Below are 15,967 nucleotides of genomic sequence, written 5' to 3' on the forward strand. Positions count from 1 at the left end.
CCCTGCAACACCATGAGTGGTTTGTTTACCAGTTAAGATCTTTTTTTTTTTTTAAAGATTTATTATTATTGGAAAGGCGGATATACAGAGAGGAGGAGAGACAGAGAGGAAGATCTTCCGTCCGATGTTTCACTCCCCAAGTGAGCCCCAACGGGCCGGTGCGCGCCAATCCGATGCCAGGAACCAGGAACCTCTTCCAGGTCTCAGGTCTCCCACACGGGTGCAGGTTCCCAATGCTTTGGGCCATCCTCGACTGCTTTCCCAGGCCACAAGCAGGGAGCTGGATGGGAAGTGGAGCTGCCAGGATTAGAACCGGCGCCCATATGGGATCCCGGGGCGTTCAAGGCGGGGACTTTATCCGCTAGGCCACGCCGCCGGGCCCACCTGTTAAGATGTAAGAGAATGTCAGTCACCCTGTTTCCCCAGCCCTGTTTAGCTAGTGGTGGCTGGAAAAGATTCTCATTGGTGTGTACTGAATTAGTTAGCCTAGGCTTTTGATGATCAAAATCCTGCTCTGTTGGGCCTAGAGCAATAGCCTAGTGGCTAAATGTTCACTTTGTACATGCTGGTGCCGGAGTCCACTCCAGCTGAGTTCGGAACTCATGAAGTATGTGGATGAGATGCAAAGAGAAAAGAAAAACAGACCACTACAATTCCAGGATCATAATGGACAATGTGAGAAAGCTGTCCATTTTATTTATACAGAAGCCATCACAAAGGCTGGCATAGACTTTTCTCACCTGGTCAAGCTGGCATTCCTAAGGATATTTTTGCCAGATGTTTCCTGAGGCAGGATATCCGCAGTCCTAATCCTGTGGTCAGGAAGTTCTCAACAGATGGCACATATCAATCAGTAACACATTCATACTACATCCTCATCCTACAACTTAATCTTGAATAATTTAAGGGAGGAAATGCATCACAGAAGGAGGGAGCTAAAGATCAGGGATGGTCAATGGGGGCAGGGGACAGAGACAGAGACAGCATGAATTGTAAAAGGCCCTTTTGCCAAGATGTTATCAGCCGCATCAACTTCCAAGCTCACATTGGTGGTAAACACCAACTCCACAGTGGCAGACAGTGCCTAAATAGATTACAGAATTCTCAGCGGGGTGGTCCAGTGTCCATGCAAAGGAAGGTGGAGCTGCATTTAGGTGGTTGTAGAGACATCTGTCAGGCCCTGCCATGCAGCGGGAAATTGCTTGCCGCCCTCCTGCAGTGAAACAATACTCTTCACACCTTCGTGTCTTCCACCCCCACCGCATGGACCCTAGCATGCTGGAATCTGAAATGGGCACTGGTTCGTGTCCCAGCTGCTCCACTTCCCATCCAGCTCCTTGCCTGTGCCTTGGAAAAGCAATATAGAATGGCCCAGGCCTTTGGAACCCTGCACCCATGTTGGAGACCCAGGGGAAGCCCCTGATTCCTGGCTTCAGATCAGCTTAGCTCCGGTCTGTGGCCCTTGAGGAGTGAAACAGCAGATGGAAGATTTTTCTGTCTCTCCTTCTATCTATATAAATCTGTGCTTCTAATAAAAATAATTAAATATATATTTTAAGATTAATTACTTTTTTTTTTGAAAGGCAGTTACAGAGAAGGTAGAGAGAGAGAGGGAGGGAGAAAGAGAGAGATCTATCATTCTCTGATTCACTCCCCATGTACCCAAAACCTGGTCTGAAGTCTGAAGCCAGAATCCAGAAGCTTTTTTCAAGTCTCCCATGTGGGTATAGGGTCCAAGCACTTGCACCATCTTCCGCTGCTTTCCTGAGCACAAAAGCAGGATGCTGGATTGGAAGTAAAGCAGCTAGGACTTGAACAGGTACCCATGTGGGATGCTGACTCTTCTTTCAGCAGTTTTACCCACTAAGAGTGCCATCACCTGAAGTCATCTTTTGAAGACCATCTATGTGGAACATACCTTCATGCGCGTGTGTGTATATATATATATATATGTATATATATATTTGCTTATTCAGGGAATGTTATCCAAAGCCCTTTCCCAAAGTTCCTTAATGCATATTGTCCAATCATGTTCTTTGTAAGACACTGACCATCTAGCTAAACTATTACTGTCACACATGAGTCAATATATAATCAAACATCTCACCATTTTCTTTCCAACAAAGCAAGCATTCAGGTACATTGTTTATGTACACTGAGAGGATTTTCCCAGGTGTTTTTTTTTTTTCAGGGATATTTCAAAAATGAATTCTAAGGGCTGTTAACTCTCCACTTTCTGTGGTGCCTACATATTGTGCAGAACCATCTGCAAGGAAGACCTGAGTTTTTTCCTCTCCAGTCATCTCATTGTAGAGAACTCCCAGTGTCACCACAAGTGCAGGGGGAAAGAAGAGGTAGTGTAACTGGGGTGAGAGCCACTTGGACCACTTCCTCATGTTACTTGTATCTTCAGGGGCTGTTTAAGTGTAGTCTCGTATACACCACTTACACTTAGTAATGAAGTACTGCTCTTCACAAAAGAATCATGGTTTTGTAAGGCGGACAACACACAGTTCATTAAGAGCAGCCCATGATTAAATGTTCCAACACTACTTGGTAACTTGGCGGCCCATGGTTAAGTGTTCATTCTCTATTCAGGCCTTGTAGTAGGCCCAAAGCTGTTCCTAAAAAGGACAAAAGTTATCTACAGAGAATGGCAAGGCTTTGCTGCACAATCCTGAGTTCCTGCTGTAAATGACATATGTAATTGCCAAGTGTCCAAATAGAGTCTCTGTCACACTTCACTATCAGAGCCACTGGGTCAAATGGCACAAGTGGCACAGCACTTCTCTTGTCCTTGACCTCTCATCAAATCTATGAGCCTTTTAGATCATCTGGTAGACTGGCTGGAGTAGCTCTCCTAAATAAGGAAAGTATTACCTCTAGAATCCAAACAGGCCCCAAAGGCACTGTGCCTCCTTTTTGGTTGTAGGAGGGATCAGATAAGATCTAATTTCTTTCACTTTAAAAGGACTGTCTCTTGTAATACCAGACCCCTAGGAATTTCACTGAAGTGGAAGATCACTAGAGACACAGAAAATCCACCTGAAGGGATATACCGAACTGTAATGTGTTCATGTGTGTTTATGTGTGTTTATGAAAAGACACTTCTAAGATATTCTTAGTACCACTGTTTATGGTAAGCCCAAATTAGGCACTGTTTAAATGCTCATAATGTAAAATTGGTTTTAAAATGTGATATACTCATTAGCTGGAGTGCTAAATAGCTGTGAGAATCAACAATATGCAGATGCATGCAGCTGTTGCATGGTGCATGTTACATATTCAGCTACATGTCTATTGTCAAATTTCTAAATACGGTAGAGTATATTTAATATTGTTTACATGTGGCACAAAGCCAGGCATAACTAACCTTCAAACTAGAATAATGGGTCCTCTGGTTGGGATAGGGCTATAAACCAGATGGAGTTATAAGGGGGAAATTCTAGGGTGCTAGTGATGTTCTATTTGGTTATCTGGTTCTTAACTGCATGTGTGTGTTATGTCTGTCCAAACTCAACAAGCTATATATTTGTGTGTAATTTTCTATGTATATATTATACAGTATGTATGTATTATATAGTATACATATAGTATTTAAAATAAGGACATTAAGTTATAAGTTGATATTTTTGGCCTGTTATATTAGTTTATTAAATTAGATATTGTAAAAATTCTGGGTTGAAGAATGCAACAAATCAAAACCAAAATACGTCTTTGAGGTTTCTTTCAGACCAAAATTTTTGCTTTTGTTTGGAGACAATCATTCCATCCCCAGCACTTCATGAATGCTAAACTAATGGTGCCACCTCCTGGCTTTTTTATAGGCTCTCAACAACAGCCTCCTCATTTAAGTAATTTTCAACCTCTGTTTGCCTCTGCCTTTCCTTTAGTAAAAATAGCTAAGCCCTTCAAGTGATCATGTTGTTTTAAACATGCATCAGCCTATTTTTAGTTCTGGCATTTAAGGTTTTAACTAGTTGGCAGTAATCTAATCAGGACCATGGGATGAAGCTCACTTTTGATGGTCTGAGACTATGTTCAGTACACTTCTTGTTTATTAATAACTGGTGCTGTCTGATTAGAGATTAATTGGTGGAAGTGAACCAAAAGATAAAGGAGGTGATGTGACTAAATAGAGGTCTAATGGTGATAGCCAGTTAGGAGACACAGAAAATGGCTAGTCCAAGGTTTCTTAATATGTGGTCCTCCTACCTCCTGTACATGAGTATTGACCAACTTGGGAGGCCATATCCCTAGGGAAATGGCACAGGAATATGCATTTTGAGAAACTCTTGGTTTGAAAAAAGATTTACTTATTTGAAAGTCAGGGTTAAAGACAGGGAAAGACACACAAGCGCGCACACATACACACTCACTAAGATTATCTATCTATCTATCTTCCATCTGCTGGTGCATTCCCAACATGGATGCAGTGGGTAAGGCTTGGTCCAGGCAAAATACAGAAGCCAGGATCTTCATTTGGGTCTTCTATGTAAATGACAGGTGCCCGAACATATCAGCCATCTTCCGCTGATTTTACAGGCACATTGGCAGGGAGCTGGATTGGAAGAACAGCCAATACTAGAATTAGTACTTTGATACACACTGCCTGCACTGCAAGTGGCAGCTCAACCCTCTGTGCCATAAAACCACCCCTAGCTTGAGTACTGTGTTTTAAAAAGATTTTATTTTATTTTTATTTTAAAGGGAGGTATACAGAGAGAAAAGGAGAGACAGAGAGATTTTCTGTCCACTGGTTTACTCCCAAATGGCTGCAACGCCTGGAGCTGAGCTGATCTGAAGCCAGGAGCCAGGGGCTTTTTCCAGGTCTCCCACATAGATGCAGGGCCCCAAGGGCTTGAGCCATCCTCCGCTGCTTTCCCAGACCAAAAGCACAGAGCTGGATTGGAAGTGGGGCAACCAGGATATGAACTGTGCCTATATAGGATGCCAGCGCCATAGGTGGAGGATTAGCTTGCTACACTATTGTGCCAGCCCCATTGTGACAAATAACTAAAATTTTAAAACCATGTACTTATCTAGTCTTTCTGCTGATCTTACAGTTAACTAAAAGGGCCTTGCCAGATCAATAACTTGCTCGAATTCACCCTTGACTGATTATTAGCACAACCAGAACCAGAGCAAGTCACTGAGGGAAGCTGGAAAGGAGGCTTTAAAGTTGCCTTGAGATGTCATAGAAGATTTTCAATTTTCAATTGAATATTACCTTTCAGAAAATCAGACAAAATGTGTAGCTATCTCACAGTAAAATCGTAAGACTTTTATTTTAGGCTTCAGGGGAAATTATAAATTCTGTGTTATAAATTTGTGTCTCAAACTGTTATTAGAATAACAACATACATGAGAGCTGGTAGTAGAAATGACTTGAGAGTAGGACAGCCCAAAACAAATCATAAATTTAGCACATAAGGAAAGTTCTTGAATATTCTGAATTTTGTCCTTCTGTCTATAAAACTGATGAGATAGTATTTCACACCACAAAGAACTGTTGCAAGGATTAGATATAAAGTGTGTAAAGTATCCAATATGTAACAATCATTCATTATATAATAATTATTTCTTCTATAGGTTAGGTTAATTCTTCAATTCTACCCTATTTCTCATTTTGAAAACTATTTCAAAACTATTCAAAAGTATTTTGCAACTATTATTTATAAAAAGTAAAAATATTGGGCCTGGTGCTAGAGCCTAGCGGCTAAAGTCCTTGCCTTGTACTCACTGGGATCCCATATGGGTGCCAGTTCTAATCCCAGCAGCCCTGCTTCCCATCCAGCTCTCTGCCCGTGGCTTGGGAAAGCAGTCAAGGACGGCCCAAAGCCTTGGGACCCTGCATCTGTGTGGGAGACCTGGAAGAGGTTCCTGGCTCCTGGTTTTGGATCGGCTCAGCTCCGCCTGTTGCAGTTGTTTGGGGAGTGAATCAATGGATGGAAGATCTTCCTCTCTGTCTCTCTTCCTCTTTGTATACCAAACTTTCCAATAAAAATAAAATAAAATTTTTTAAAAAGTGAAAGTATTAAATAGCTGTGTCTTTATAGCAAGTTTGATTACACCATCTCACGTAAAGACTTATTTGGGAGTTGGCATGTGGCATATCAGGTGAAGCTGCAGCCTGTGACACCAGCACCCTGTACGGGAGCTGGTTTGTGTCCTGACTGCTCCTCTTCTGATACAGCTCCCTGATAATTGTCTGAGAAAAGCAACAGAAGATGACCCTAGTACGTGGGCCTCTGCCACCCTGTGTGAAAGAACTGGAAAAAGCTCCAGGCTCCTGGCTTAAGCCTGGCCCAGTTGGTGGAAAAATTCTCTCTCTCTCTCTCTCTCTCTCTCTCTCTCTCTCTCTTTCTCTCTCCTCTCTCTCCTCTCTATCTCTCTCAGCTCTTTCAAATAAATAGATATTATTTTAAAAAGAATATATTTAGGTAAGTGTGTTATGGTCTTTGACACAGATAAATGTAGTACAAATACAGGGATGAAATATGCCAGGCAGTTCTTTAAGGGAAAAAAATAAATCAAAATAGTTTGAGGTCATGGAGTCCTTTTAAGCCAGTTGTTTTGGTGTCATGTGGCTACTACATGAAAAGCAGTTCTATAGTTGGCTTGTTCACTCATTCAACAAACATTTAATGAGTCTGGATATTAAATGTGAGAAGCAGTTCCTGGTGGTGTTGAAATGAAGACGTTGTCTTCATAAAGTTAGATTCTCTCGCAGCAGTCAGGTATACAAAACTAATTGTGAATGAGGCTTTTCTTTTTGTCTTTTTGAGTGATACCCCTGAGATGGTGGCTAAAAGACACCATTTCCACCATTACCTTGGTTTTTTCCCTTCAGTACACATGGAACCTTTTCCTGCCACCGTGACAGGAGCCCCCTTTCCCGTTTTTTTCTTCAGTAAATCCTGCTTTGCAAACTAGAGGGGAAATCAAATGAGATACATGTAGTTTAATAGAAGTACGTGGGATCCTGTTTATGGCTGCAGAGAATGCGGGAAATTCTGTGGGAGGTGATCTGAGACTCCCAGGGACAGTCTGAGCACAGACCTCTGTGCTTGGGCATCAGCACAAATTAAGGCACAGATGCAATAAAATGTTCTGAGGTAGTTAAAGAATTAATTACATGTGGCCAGGATGATGGTTACACTCCCTGAGACTCGAGTTACAAGCAAAGGACAGACAGTGGTGAGCATGTTAGGCTATACTGACGCTCTCTAGTCAAATTCACTTCTCATTTGATTATTCTGGCAAGAGGCATTGAGGTAAAGTGAAAACAAATGAATCTAGAAGTAGATTTGGTATATGCTTGCAATGGGGGAATCTCAACTGAACTTGAACTGTGGTTATGCAACAAGGTGGAGGAATCCACCATGGTGGGAGGGTTTGGGGAGGGGTGGGGAGAATCCAAGTACCTATGAAACTGTGTTACATAATACAATGTAATTAATGAATTAAAAATAATAAAAAAAGAAGTAGAAATGCAAAGTAAGAGTTTTACAAAAGTCATCTTGATCAATGTTGACGAAACAAAGATCTGACCTAATATGTCATTATATGTGGTGATCAGAGCATCTGAAGAATTTATAAATAGTGTAAATGTAAGACATGGCATTAGAAATCTGACTCTGGAGTTTAAGAATTAATATGAGCTAAACCTTTTTAACTGCCATACTCTACAGGCATAGTGACTGATTAGGCACTGATACTGAGTGGTGAGAGCAAGAATGGTTAGATGAGGACTCAGGTCTCAACCTCTGTAAAATCTCAGAAATGATGACTCCTCTGTGATGTCAGGAAAAATAACAGTTCATGAGTCTACACACACCTATGAAGGTTGAGGAGATGATGGATAGTTGAGAGTGGGCAGTTGGGTGGGGGGATTATCCCTTGGAAAATTTGCCCAGAAGTTGGTGGGGAGAGGATGACTGTGAATCAGTTTCCAAAACAGTGTCTGTGAGGGCAATATGGAGGAGTGCAGGGCATGACAGCAAAGCTTCCCAAGCCATCGCATATTTGTAATTTGCCAGGGGTCTTGGGAAATGGAGATTTGATGCAGTAGGTTTAGAAAGGGAGCCAAGATTGTAGATTTCTAACTACCCTGTGGGTAATCCTATTGTTTCTTTTCATGAACTCCATTTTTTAGATATGTTTGAATTTTGAAAGAGTTATACAGAGAGGGAGAGACAGATCTCCCCTCTGCTGGCTCATTCCCCAGATGACCACAATGGCCATGGCTGGGCCAGGCTGAGGTCAAAAGTCTGGAATTTCATCCAGGTATTCCACATGAGTGGTGTGTGTCCCCGAAGGCTTGGAGCATTTTCTCCCATGGGTTTTCTCAGGCTATTAGCAGGGTGCTGGATGAGAATCGGATCATGTAGGATATGAACCAGCATCTATGTGGGATGCCAGCATCTCAGATGGCAGCTTTACTTGCCAAGCTACCACTTTGAATAGCAAACATACAGGTCTCTGCTTTAGCTTCATTTTATGTATTCCTTGTTACTGAGATTTGGATCCATCAATCAAAAATTCTTATCTGGTTGATGTGAAATATGACTCAGATATTAGGTTTTTAAAATCTTTAAAAGTTCAGAATCATTAATCAGGCTGATTAAGCCAAAATTTAAGATGAGGTATATCATAGTATGAAGTAGGACCAGGGCCTGGCACAGTAGCCTGTAGCTAAAGTCCTTGACTTGCACACACCGGGCTCCCATATGCATGCTGGTTTGTGTCCTGGCAGACCTGCTTCCCATGCAGCTCCCTGCTTGTGACCTGGGAAAGCAGTCAAAGATGACCCAAAGCCTTGGGACCCAGTACCCGTGTAGGAGACCCAGAAAAGGCTCCAGGCTCCTGGCTTTGGATTGGCTCAACTCCAGCCATTGTGGCCGCTTGGGAAGTGAATCAGTGGATGGAAGATCTTGCTCTCTCCTCCTCTCTGTGTGACTTTCCAATAAAAATAAATAAATCTTAGGGAAAAAAATAGGACAAGGGCAGAGGTGGCTTCATTCTAATTGTCCTGGTACGTGATATGGGGAGAAATGCCCTGGAACCCTGCAATTGGGAGGAACCTGGGTTCCACTGTGACAACATGTAGGAGAATGTGCAGGAGGGATGAGCGGAAGAGCCTGAGGGGCTTTGGCCTGGGTAGTGGCCAGGGAGGACTAGCACAGAACAGCACAGCTGGATTGATTTCTGTAGGTGCACAAGGCTGGTTAGGGGCCCTGCAACTACAGACAATGATTGTCAGATTTTCCACAGGAAATGTTCTTAAATAGATCTCCTTGTGTTTCAGAGAAGAACTGGCCTCAGAATGGCCAGGTAGGGGTAGGCCAGCTGTTTTCTCTCTGTCTCTTTTTAAAAATTGCCTCCGTATTCCTTTCCAAAGGCTTGACTGAATGAGGAAACTAGAGTGGCCTGGGCACCAAGACCTCTGTCCCCTGAAGAGATGGGTTTTAGTAACTGTTGCTTAATACCGGCTTGTGTATGCATTAATCCATTGTTATTTTTTTCCTCCAGATATTATAATAAAAGCAAATAGGAAGACATAATAGTTGTGGCTGAATTTTCACTACTTTGAAGATATGAATATGAAGTTAAAGTCTATAAAGCAACATGTCTGCCTGAAATTATATAAAATTAAAATTCCGAACTCTCCAGCTATTTGTAATACATGTACATAATGAGTTTCTATTGAGGTTCTTTCCACTTTTAATGGAATAAGAATGAAAATATTTTTCATATGTTCCTTAAGTGTGTGCATTTGTGTTATTATATAGGAACCAAAGAGTGGTTACTAGAAGGCTGTGTACTAAGATGGATGGTTTTACTATTTATAAAGAGCCAGCAAAAGGTAGCTTTGTAATTTCCTTGGATTGTTTTTCTCTCAGAGTTTACCCTTTGTATGGATTCGTTGTTGGAAGTGCTAAAAATGAAGGTGCTTATATTACAGGCTATTTTTAACAGAACTTAATTGAAACCACATGAGTGAGAGACCTAATTCCAGGTCTGACTGAAAGAAACTCTATACTCAAGACCTGCTGAAGCAGGGAATGTATGATATGCACAATCAATCATACACCAGGTATTTAATATAGTACTTCATGCCCAGACGACTTTGTTTTTTGCTAACAGTATTTACAAGTTGTTATTATTATTATTATTATTATTATTATTATTATTATTGTAATATAGCTTGCGCCAACCTGCCTGTCCCCTTCCTGGAGAGCAGCAGTACTGCTGTCAGTGAACAGATGGTCATTACACAACTGTTGGCAAAATCTGAAGTCGGAGAATTCTACTGTAATCACACAGAACAGTAAAAAAGAGCCAAATTTCAAAGCTGTTTTCCTACTTGCAAAAATTGTAAAATCTTTATATTGAGGTTAGGTAACTTAAAAAGTGTTCATTTTAAGTAGGAACTTTAATGAGATCTCTTTTTATAAATCATGTGACAAGACCTTAAGTCACTAACAGTGTTGTATCTGGAGGTGAAACATGAAAAAGTACTCAGGAAATGCAGAGGAGAACCTGGATGATACAGGCAAAGTCAGCATTTAGACCTGGATTCTAAATCAGCACTCTTGTGGTGGTTTGTACAGAGCGAGAGGCAGAGAGATCTCCATCTGCTAATTTGCTCCCCAATGACTGTAACAGCTGATCAAGTCAGGACACTGGGACTTCTTCCAGGTCTCCCACATGGGTGCAGGGATGCAAGGACCATCTTCCCTTGCTTTTCTCTGCCTATATATGATGCTGGTGTCACAGGTGGTGACTTATTCCGCCTAGCCACAATGCCAGTCCCTTGTGGTGGCTTGAAAAGTGGAAATATGGTAAGCTTCCAAGGAATGAGAGGAGAAACACAAAGCCCTTTCCTGCCTTCAAGGAGCTTGTAATCCATAGCGAAGGGGAGAAAATGAAAATGAATGATTTGACAGTGCTTAATCAGATGGTGGTTTCCTAGGGTTAGAGGAAATAAACATTTTATGACGTCAATATTTCAGATAAGGCAAATCTAGTGAACTGAGAGAGCTAACTACTTGACCAGATGATGCTATTTAGCAAGCGATGAAGTCATCATTCGAAGGTAGTGTCCAGTGTTCTGTTTTATGGACAAGAACTCGGGGAAAGGTCAGAGGGAGGGAGAAGTGGAGGTTGACATTCAGATCTTAGGAGCAGAAGACATAATTTTGCTTGTGATTAAGATGAAGAATAGAAGTAGCCTGCTGGCTGGTGGACATAAGAAGGCTTCGGAGAATTCCTCTAGGCAGATCCCAGAAGGCTGTGTTCTTAACCTTTTATTTGTGGGCAGACCTTATAGATCTTTGGTGAATCTCCGTGAAACAGCATGAATAAAATGAGTTCATCTGGCCCTGCTGCGATGGCTCAGTGGCTAAACCCTTACCTTGCACATGTCAGGATCCCATATGGGTGCCGGTTCTTGTCATGGATGCTCCACTTCCTGTCCAGCTCCTTTCTTATGACCTGGGAAAACACTGGATGATGGCTCAAAACCTTGGGACCCTGCACCTGTGTGGGAGATTCAGAAGGAAAAAACTCCTGTCTCCTGACTTCAGATCAGCTCAGCCCTGGCCACTGCAGCCACTTAAAGAGTGGGTGAACCAGCAGATGGAAGATAGTTCTCTGTATCAATCTGCCTGTCAGATAAGAATAAATAAATCTTTAAAATTAGTGAGTTTATCATTGTCTGGCAAGAGAGAGTCTCCATAATTTTTTAAATCACATTTTCAAAGTGGTTTGTGATCTGAGAAGGGTAAAGAATGGAATTGGACTCCTTTACTTTAATATTTAATTAATTATAGTACATTTTTTTGAATGAAAAGTTTTCAAATAATTTTTTATTGGCCAGAGAGAGAGAGAAAGAATTTACCATGCACTGATTCATTATCCAAATGTCCGTAACATCCAGGGATGGGCCACACCAAAGACAGGAGCCAGAGACTCGACTCAGGGCCCCCATCATGGATGGCAGGGACTCAACCATGTGAGCCACCTGTTGCTGCCTCTCAGGGTCCACATGAGCTAAACCCAGACTTGGGAGCAGAGCCAGGACTCCAACCTAAGTATTGTCCTGTGGGATGTGAGCATCCCAACTGGTGTCATAGCCATTATTGCAAATATTCACTCCTACATTTATATTTGTAAGAGGGCAAGATGGATTCTGTATGTGTGTATGCATTTAGAGACCTTTCACCTTCTGGTTCAGCATCTTCAATGGCTGGAACTGTGCTAGGGATGGAACGAGGACCTCAGTGCAGATTGTTTATGCCGTTGGTAGGAACTCAATTACTTGAGCCCTCTCTGGTGGTTCCCAGGGTTGGCCTTAGCAGAAAGCTGGAGTCAGGAGCCAGAGGTGGACACTAAACCCAGCCCAATACGGAATACAGGTGTCTTAACCATTAGTGCAGTGCCCACTCTCTTTATTTCATATTTGGTCATTAAAAATTACATTTTTTAAAGATTTATTTTATTGGAAAGTCAGACATACAGAGAGGAGGACAGACAGAGAAGATCTTCCCTATGCTGACTCACTCCTCAAGCAGCCACAGTGGGGAGAGCTGAGCCAATCTGAAGCCAGAATCCAGGAGCCTCTTCCAGGTCTCTCATGCGGGTGCAGGATCCCAAGGCTTTGGGCCATCTTCCACTGCTTTCCCAAGCCACAAGCAGGGAGCTGTATGGGAAATGGGGCTGCTGGGATTAGAACCGGCACACATACAGGATCATGGCACGTACAAGACAAGGACTTTAGTTGTTAGGCTACCATGCTGGGGCCTAAAAATTACATTTTTAAATTATATCTCAGAAAATCCTCACGTCATTAAATACCAAATAACCTGTTAAAAATGGTGTGATAGAATTTCCATGTAAACATTTTAACCTGGAGTGCTTTTTCTCCATTTCACCAAATTGTAATTCAACGTGGCTTATTCTGTTCTGACTCATTATCTCATACTGTGCACAAAGCATATGTGTTTGTTTTTATTATTTTCCACGATAAACATTCTTATGTGTATGGATTCCCCCATTCTCTCCCCTTTCTCCCTAAAATGGTCCTGCTAGAACTTTTCCTTAAAGTAGTGAAACACAGACCTTTCCTCTTGGATTTTTCCCTGAAAGAATACACTGTAGGGGCTGGCACTGCATTGCCACAACAAGTTAAATCAGTGCTTGCTTGCAGTGCTGACATCCCGAGCTGTTCCACTTCTGACCTAGCTCTCTGCTAACACACCCAGGGAAGCAGTGGCAAATGGCCCACGTACTTGGGCACCTGCTACCCACATGGGAGATCCAGATGGAACTCTAGGTTCTTGGCCTCAGCCTGGCTGAGCCCTGGCTGTTATAGCCATCTCTCCCTTCTCTCTCTCTAGCTCTGCCATTCAAATGAATGAATATTTTTATTTTTTGAAAGGATATACTAGAAGCCAGTGAAGCTATCTTATTCCACAGTTGGAAGATCTGGCAAGGAGGGGTGGAGTTCATACAAAGAAATTGGAGATGGAATAAAAAAGTTGGCTTTTTGATATTTTTGTTGTAGTCTATGCCTGAATATTTCATCTACTTTAGATCCATTATCAGAACTAATCAATTTAATGCTTTGTTTATGTTGTTTACTTTAGGTTTTCTATCATCCACAATATAGAACATCCTAACTGATGAATTAAAACAAGAACCTTCTTGAACTGCCCACATCACAGCATTTAACACAATGTGCTATAATTGTTAAATTCCATCTTTTTCCTTCCTAGACTATACACTCTTCAAATGCAGAAACCATGTCACTCCTTATTATATGTCCAGGGTATTTGTTGACAGACTGTGTGTATTAAATTAAGGGCCATGTTTAGATACTTTTAGTAGAACTCAAGGAGAAAATTCCCGGTTTATTTCATGTTTAAGGTAAAAGTTTAATTCCTTAAAATAATTAATGACACTCTGCAATAATTTGCTTGTTACTTGTTGGTTTCCTACAGGCCAGGAGACTTCAGTCTTACTGATATTATTCTTTGCCTCTGGAAAAGAGTAGATGCTCAAGTGTAGCCTACAGAATTCTCTAATGTCTCCCGTCTTAAAGGATATTTCTTTCCTTTCTCCTTTGTTTTTTGTGTTCCCCTAGCTCAGCAAAACAGAGACTCCGGTCTATTCGCGCTTCACCACTGTTCCTGCCCCTTCTTGAACCCATCCCAGTCAGGCTTTTGTTCACATTTCTCCACTGAAGTTGCTTTCGCTACGATGTCCCTGTGAACATATCTAAGGAACGTTTACATTTTTAGCAACATTCAATACCCATTACTCATTTGGAGCCAGATGGCTTCCCTTTGAAAATACTTAGAATTAGTACACCTCTGTCATTACTGTGGAGTCTATCTGTGATTTTAGTGCCATGTTGCTGTATAAGTGGTAGTGAATACACTTAATTTTTTCTCTACCTTTCAAGTATAAATGAGTTCATAGAAATGAAGCTATTAGATGCTTAGAGAATACTGAAAGTATCTCTTACGCAAGCAGTAACGTTCTTTCCCTTACTATTAATATCTATAATTACCCGTGAAGTAACTTTTCCCAAGAAGAAAGCACACAAGGTTATTGTATTTGGAAACTTCTTTCTGAGGGGACCTAGAACTACCAGGTCTCAGCCACAAATAAGCATTAACCCATAATACCTTTTGTCCTATAGGCAGGCTTGAGCTGTTTCCACTCATTTAGTGTAACTTGCTAATGTAAAAATAAAACTTCCCCAAAAGACTGACTCATCAGCTGACTGAAAGGATGCATACTTTTTTTTACACTTAGAAAAAGCAACAACACTGACCTTTGGTTTATTAAAACTTCATCCAGATACCTTGAGGAAAAATATTTGTGTGTATAAATAGCTCATTTTACTCTATCAGAAATCTTCTGGCATTTGGTTCCAGAGTCCAGAGAATTAGCTGGAACTGCAAGTGACATAGTTCTGCTAATTGATTCTGAATTAGCCAGTGACTTCTGGAGCTTACACAGTGTACAGAGAGGAACTTTTGATGAATTTTTACTTCAAGTCTTATCTTTGCTAAAGTACTTTTTTCACTCTCATTCCTTCTTAGCTTCCTTACCTGCAATTACTTTATTTACTCCTTCTCACCTAGAATATTATTATTATTTTTTTATTATTATTGCTTTGGGTCCCAAATGCTAGAACTGAAATGTTTGAATACACGAACTTCTTAATCATCTATAACAGTGATTATAAAAAATATCCAAACTGAACACGATGTCCACTGCCAAATGCTGATAAAAATCCTGCCTACTTTTCTTTCTTTCATGTTAGTATCATTTATGTATATATTCTAGCTGCAAATCAAATTAGAGTTGGTATTCATTTAAATATTCTGTGCTGAAGTAAATCCTCAAGCAAGCTTTGTACATCTAGACTTCCAACCATGCATTCATTAGTCATTTCCCTTCCTCATCCCTGAACATGAAGATAGGCCTTATAAAACTTCTAAACAGGTAGCATAAGGGGTAAGCTATTTGGTTGTGTGTTCCCTTTCTAGGTTTCCAGTCTTTGTTAGGTTTCACTTCTGATTTTGGAAACTGTATTTTACTTCTAAATGTAAACCACCAGCTCTTTAAACAAACTAAAAGGTGGCCGAGGGTCATCTTTGCGGAGAGCCGGTGTTGAGGTGGAGGTCTTGGCAGGGGGACCCCGGGAACCGGACGCTGATCGGTCCAACTTGGAGCCCAAACCTGTCGCGGCCGGGGATTCGCAGTGCTGTGATCGCGGCCCCGTGGGGTACGCCCGGCCGCCTACTCTGCAGCCGGAGAGGCTGCCCGACCTGGCGCGGGGCGGAGGGGCAGGAGCCCCAGAAGTCGGGGCGGGGCCGGAGGGGTGAGTCTGCGGCCCGTGGTACCCTAAACACCTTTCTCGGTCGTGCATGTGCAGACCTGCAGCCTT

General features: G+C 41.7%; 1 protein-coding gene across 1 annotated transcript in view; it reads left to right on the forward strand.

Annotated features, from left to right (window-relative positions):
* The window catches only part of MEIKIN (meiotic kinetochore factor), a 67,715-nt gene extending 58,050 nt beyond the window's left edge, over positions 1–9,665 (forward strand). Inside the window, exon 13 of the mRNA XM_058677813.1 lies at positions 9,535–9,665. Within this exon, the coding sequence (XP_058533796.1) occupies positions 9,535–9,566 (32 nt within the window). The 3' untranslated portion in view covers positions 9,567–9,665. The remainder of the gene's footprint in view (positions 1–9,534) is intronic.
* The last annotated feature ends 6,302 nt before the right edge of the window (positions 9,666–15,967 follow it).

Source organism: Ochotona princeps, chromosome 19 (genome assembly GCF_030435755.1).
Source record: "Ochotona princeps isolate mOchPri1 chromosome 19, mOchPri1.hap1, whole genome shotgun sequence".
Taxonomy (NCBI): Eukaryota; Metazoa; Chordata; class Mammalia; order Lagomorpha; family Ochotonidae; genus Ochotona; species Ochotona princeps.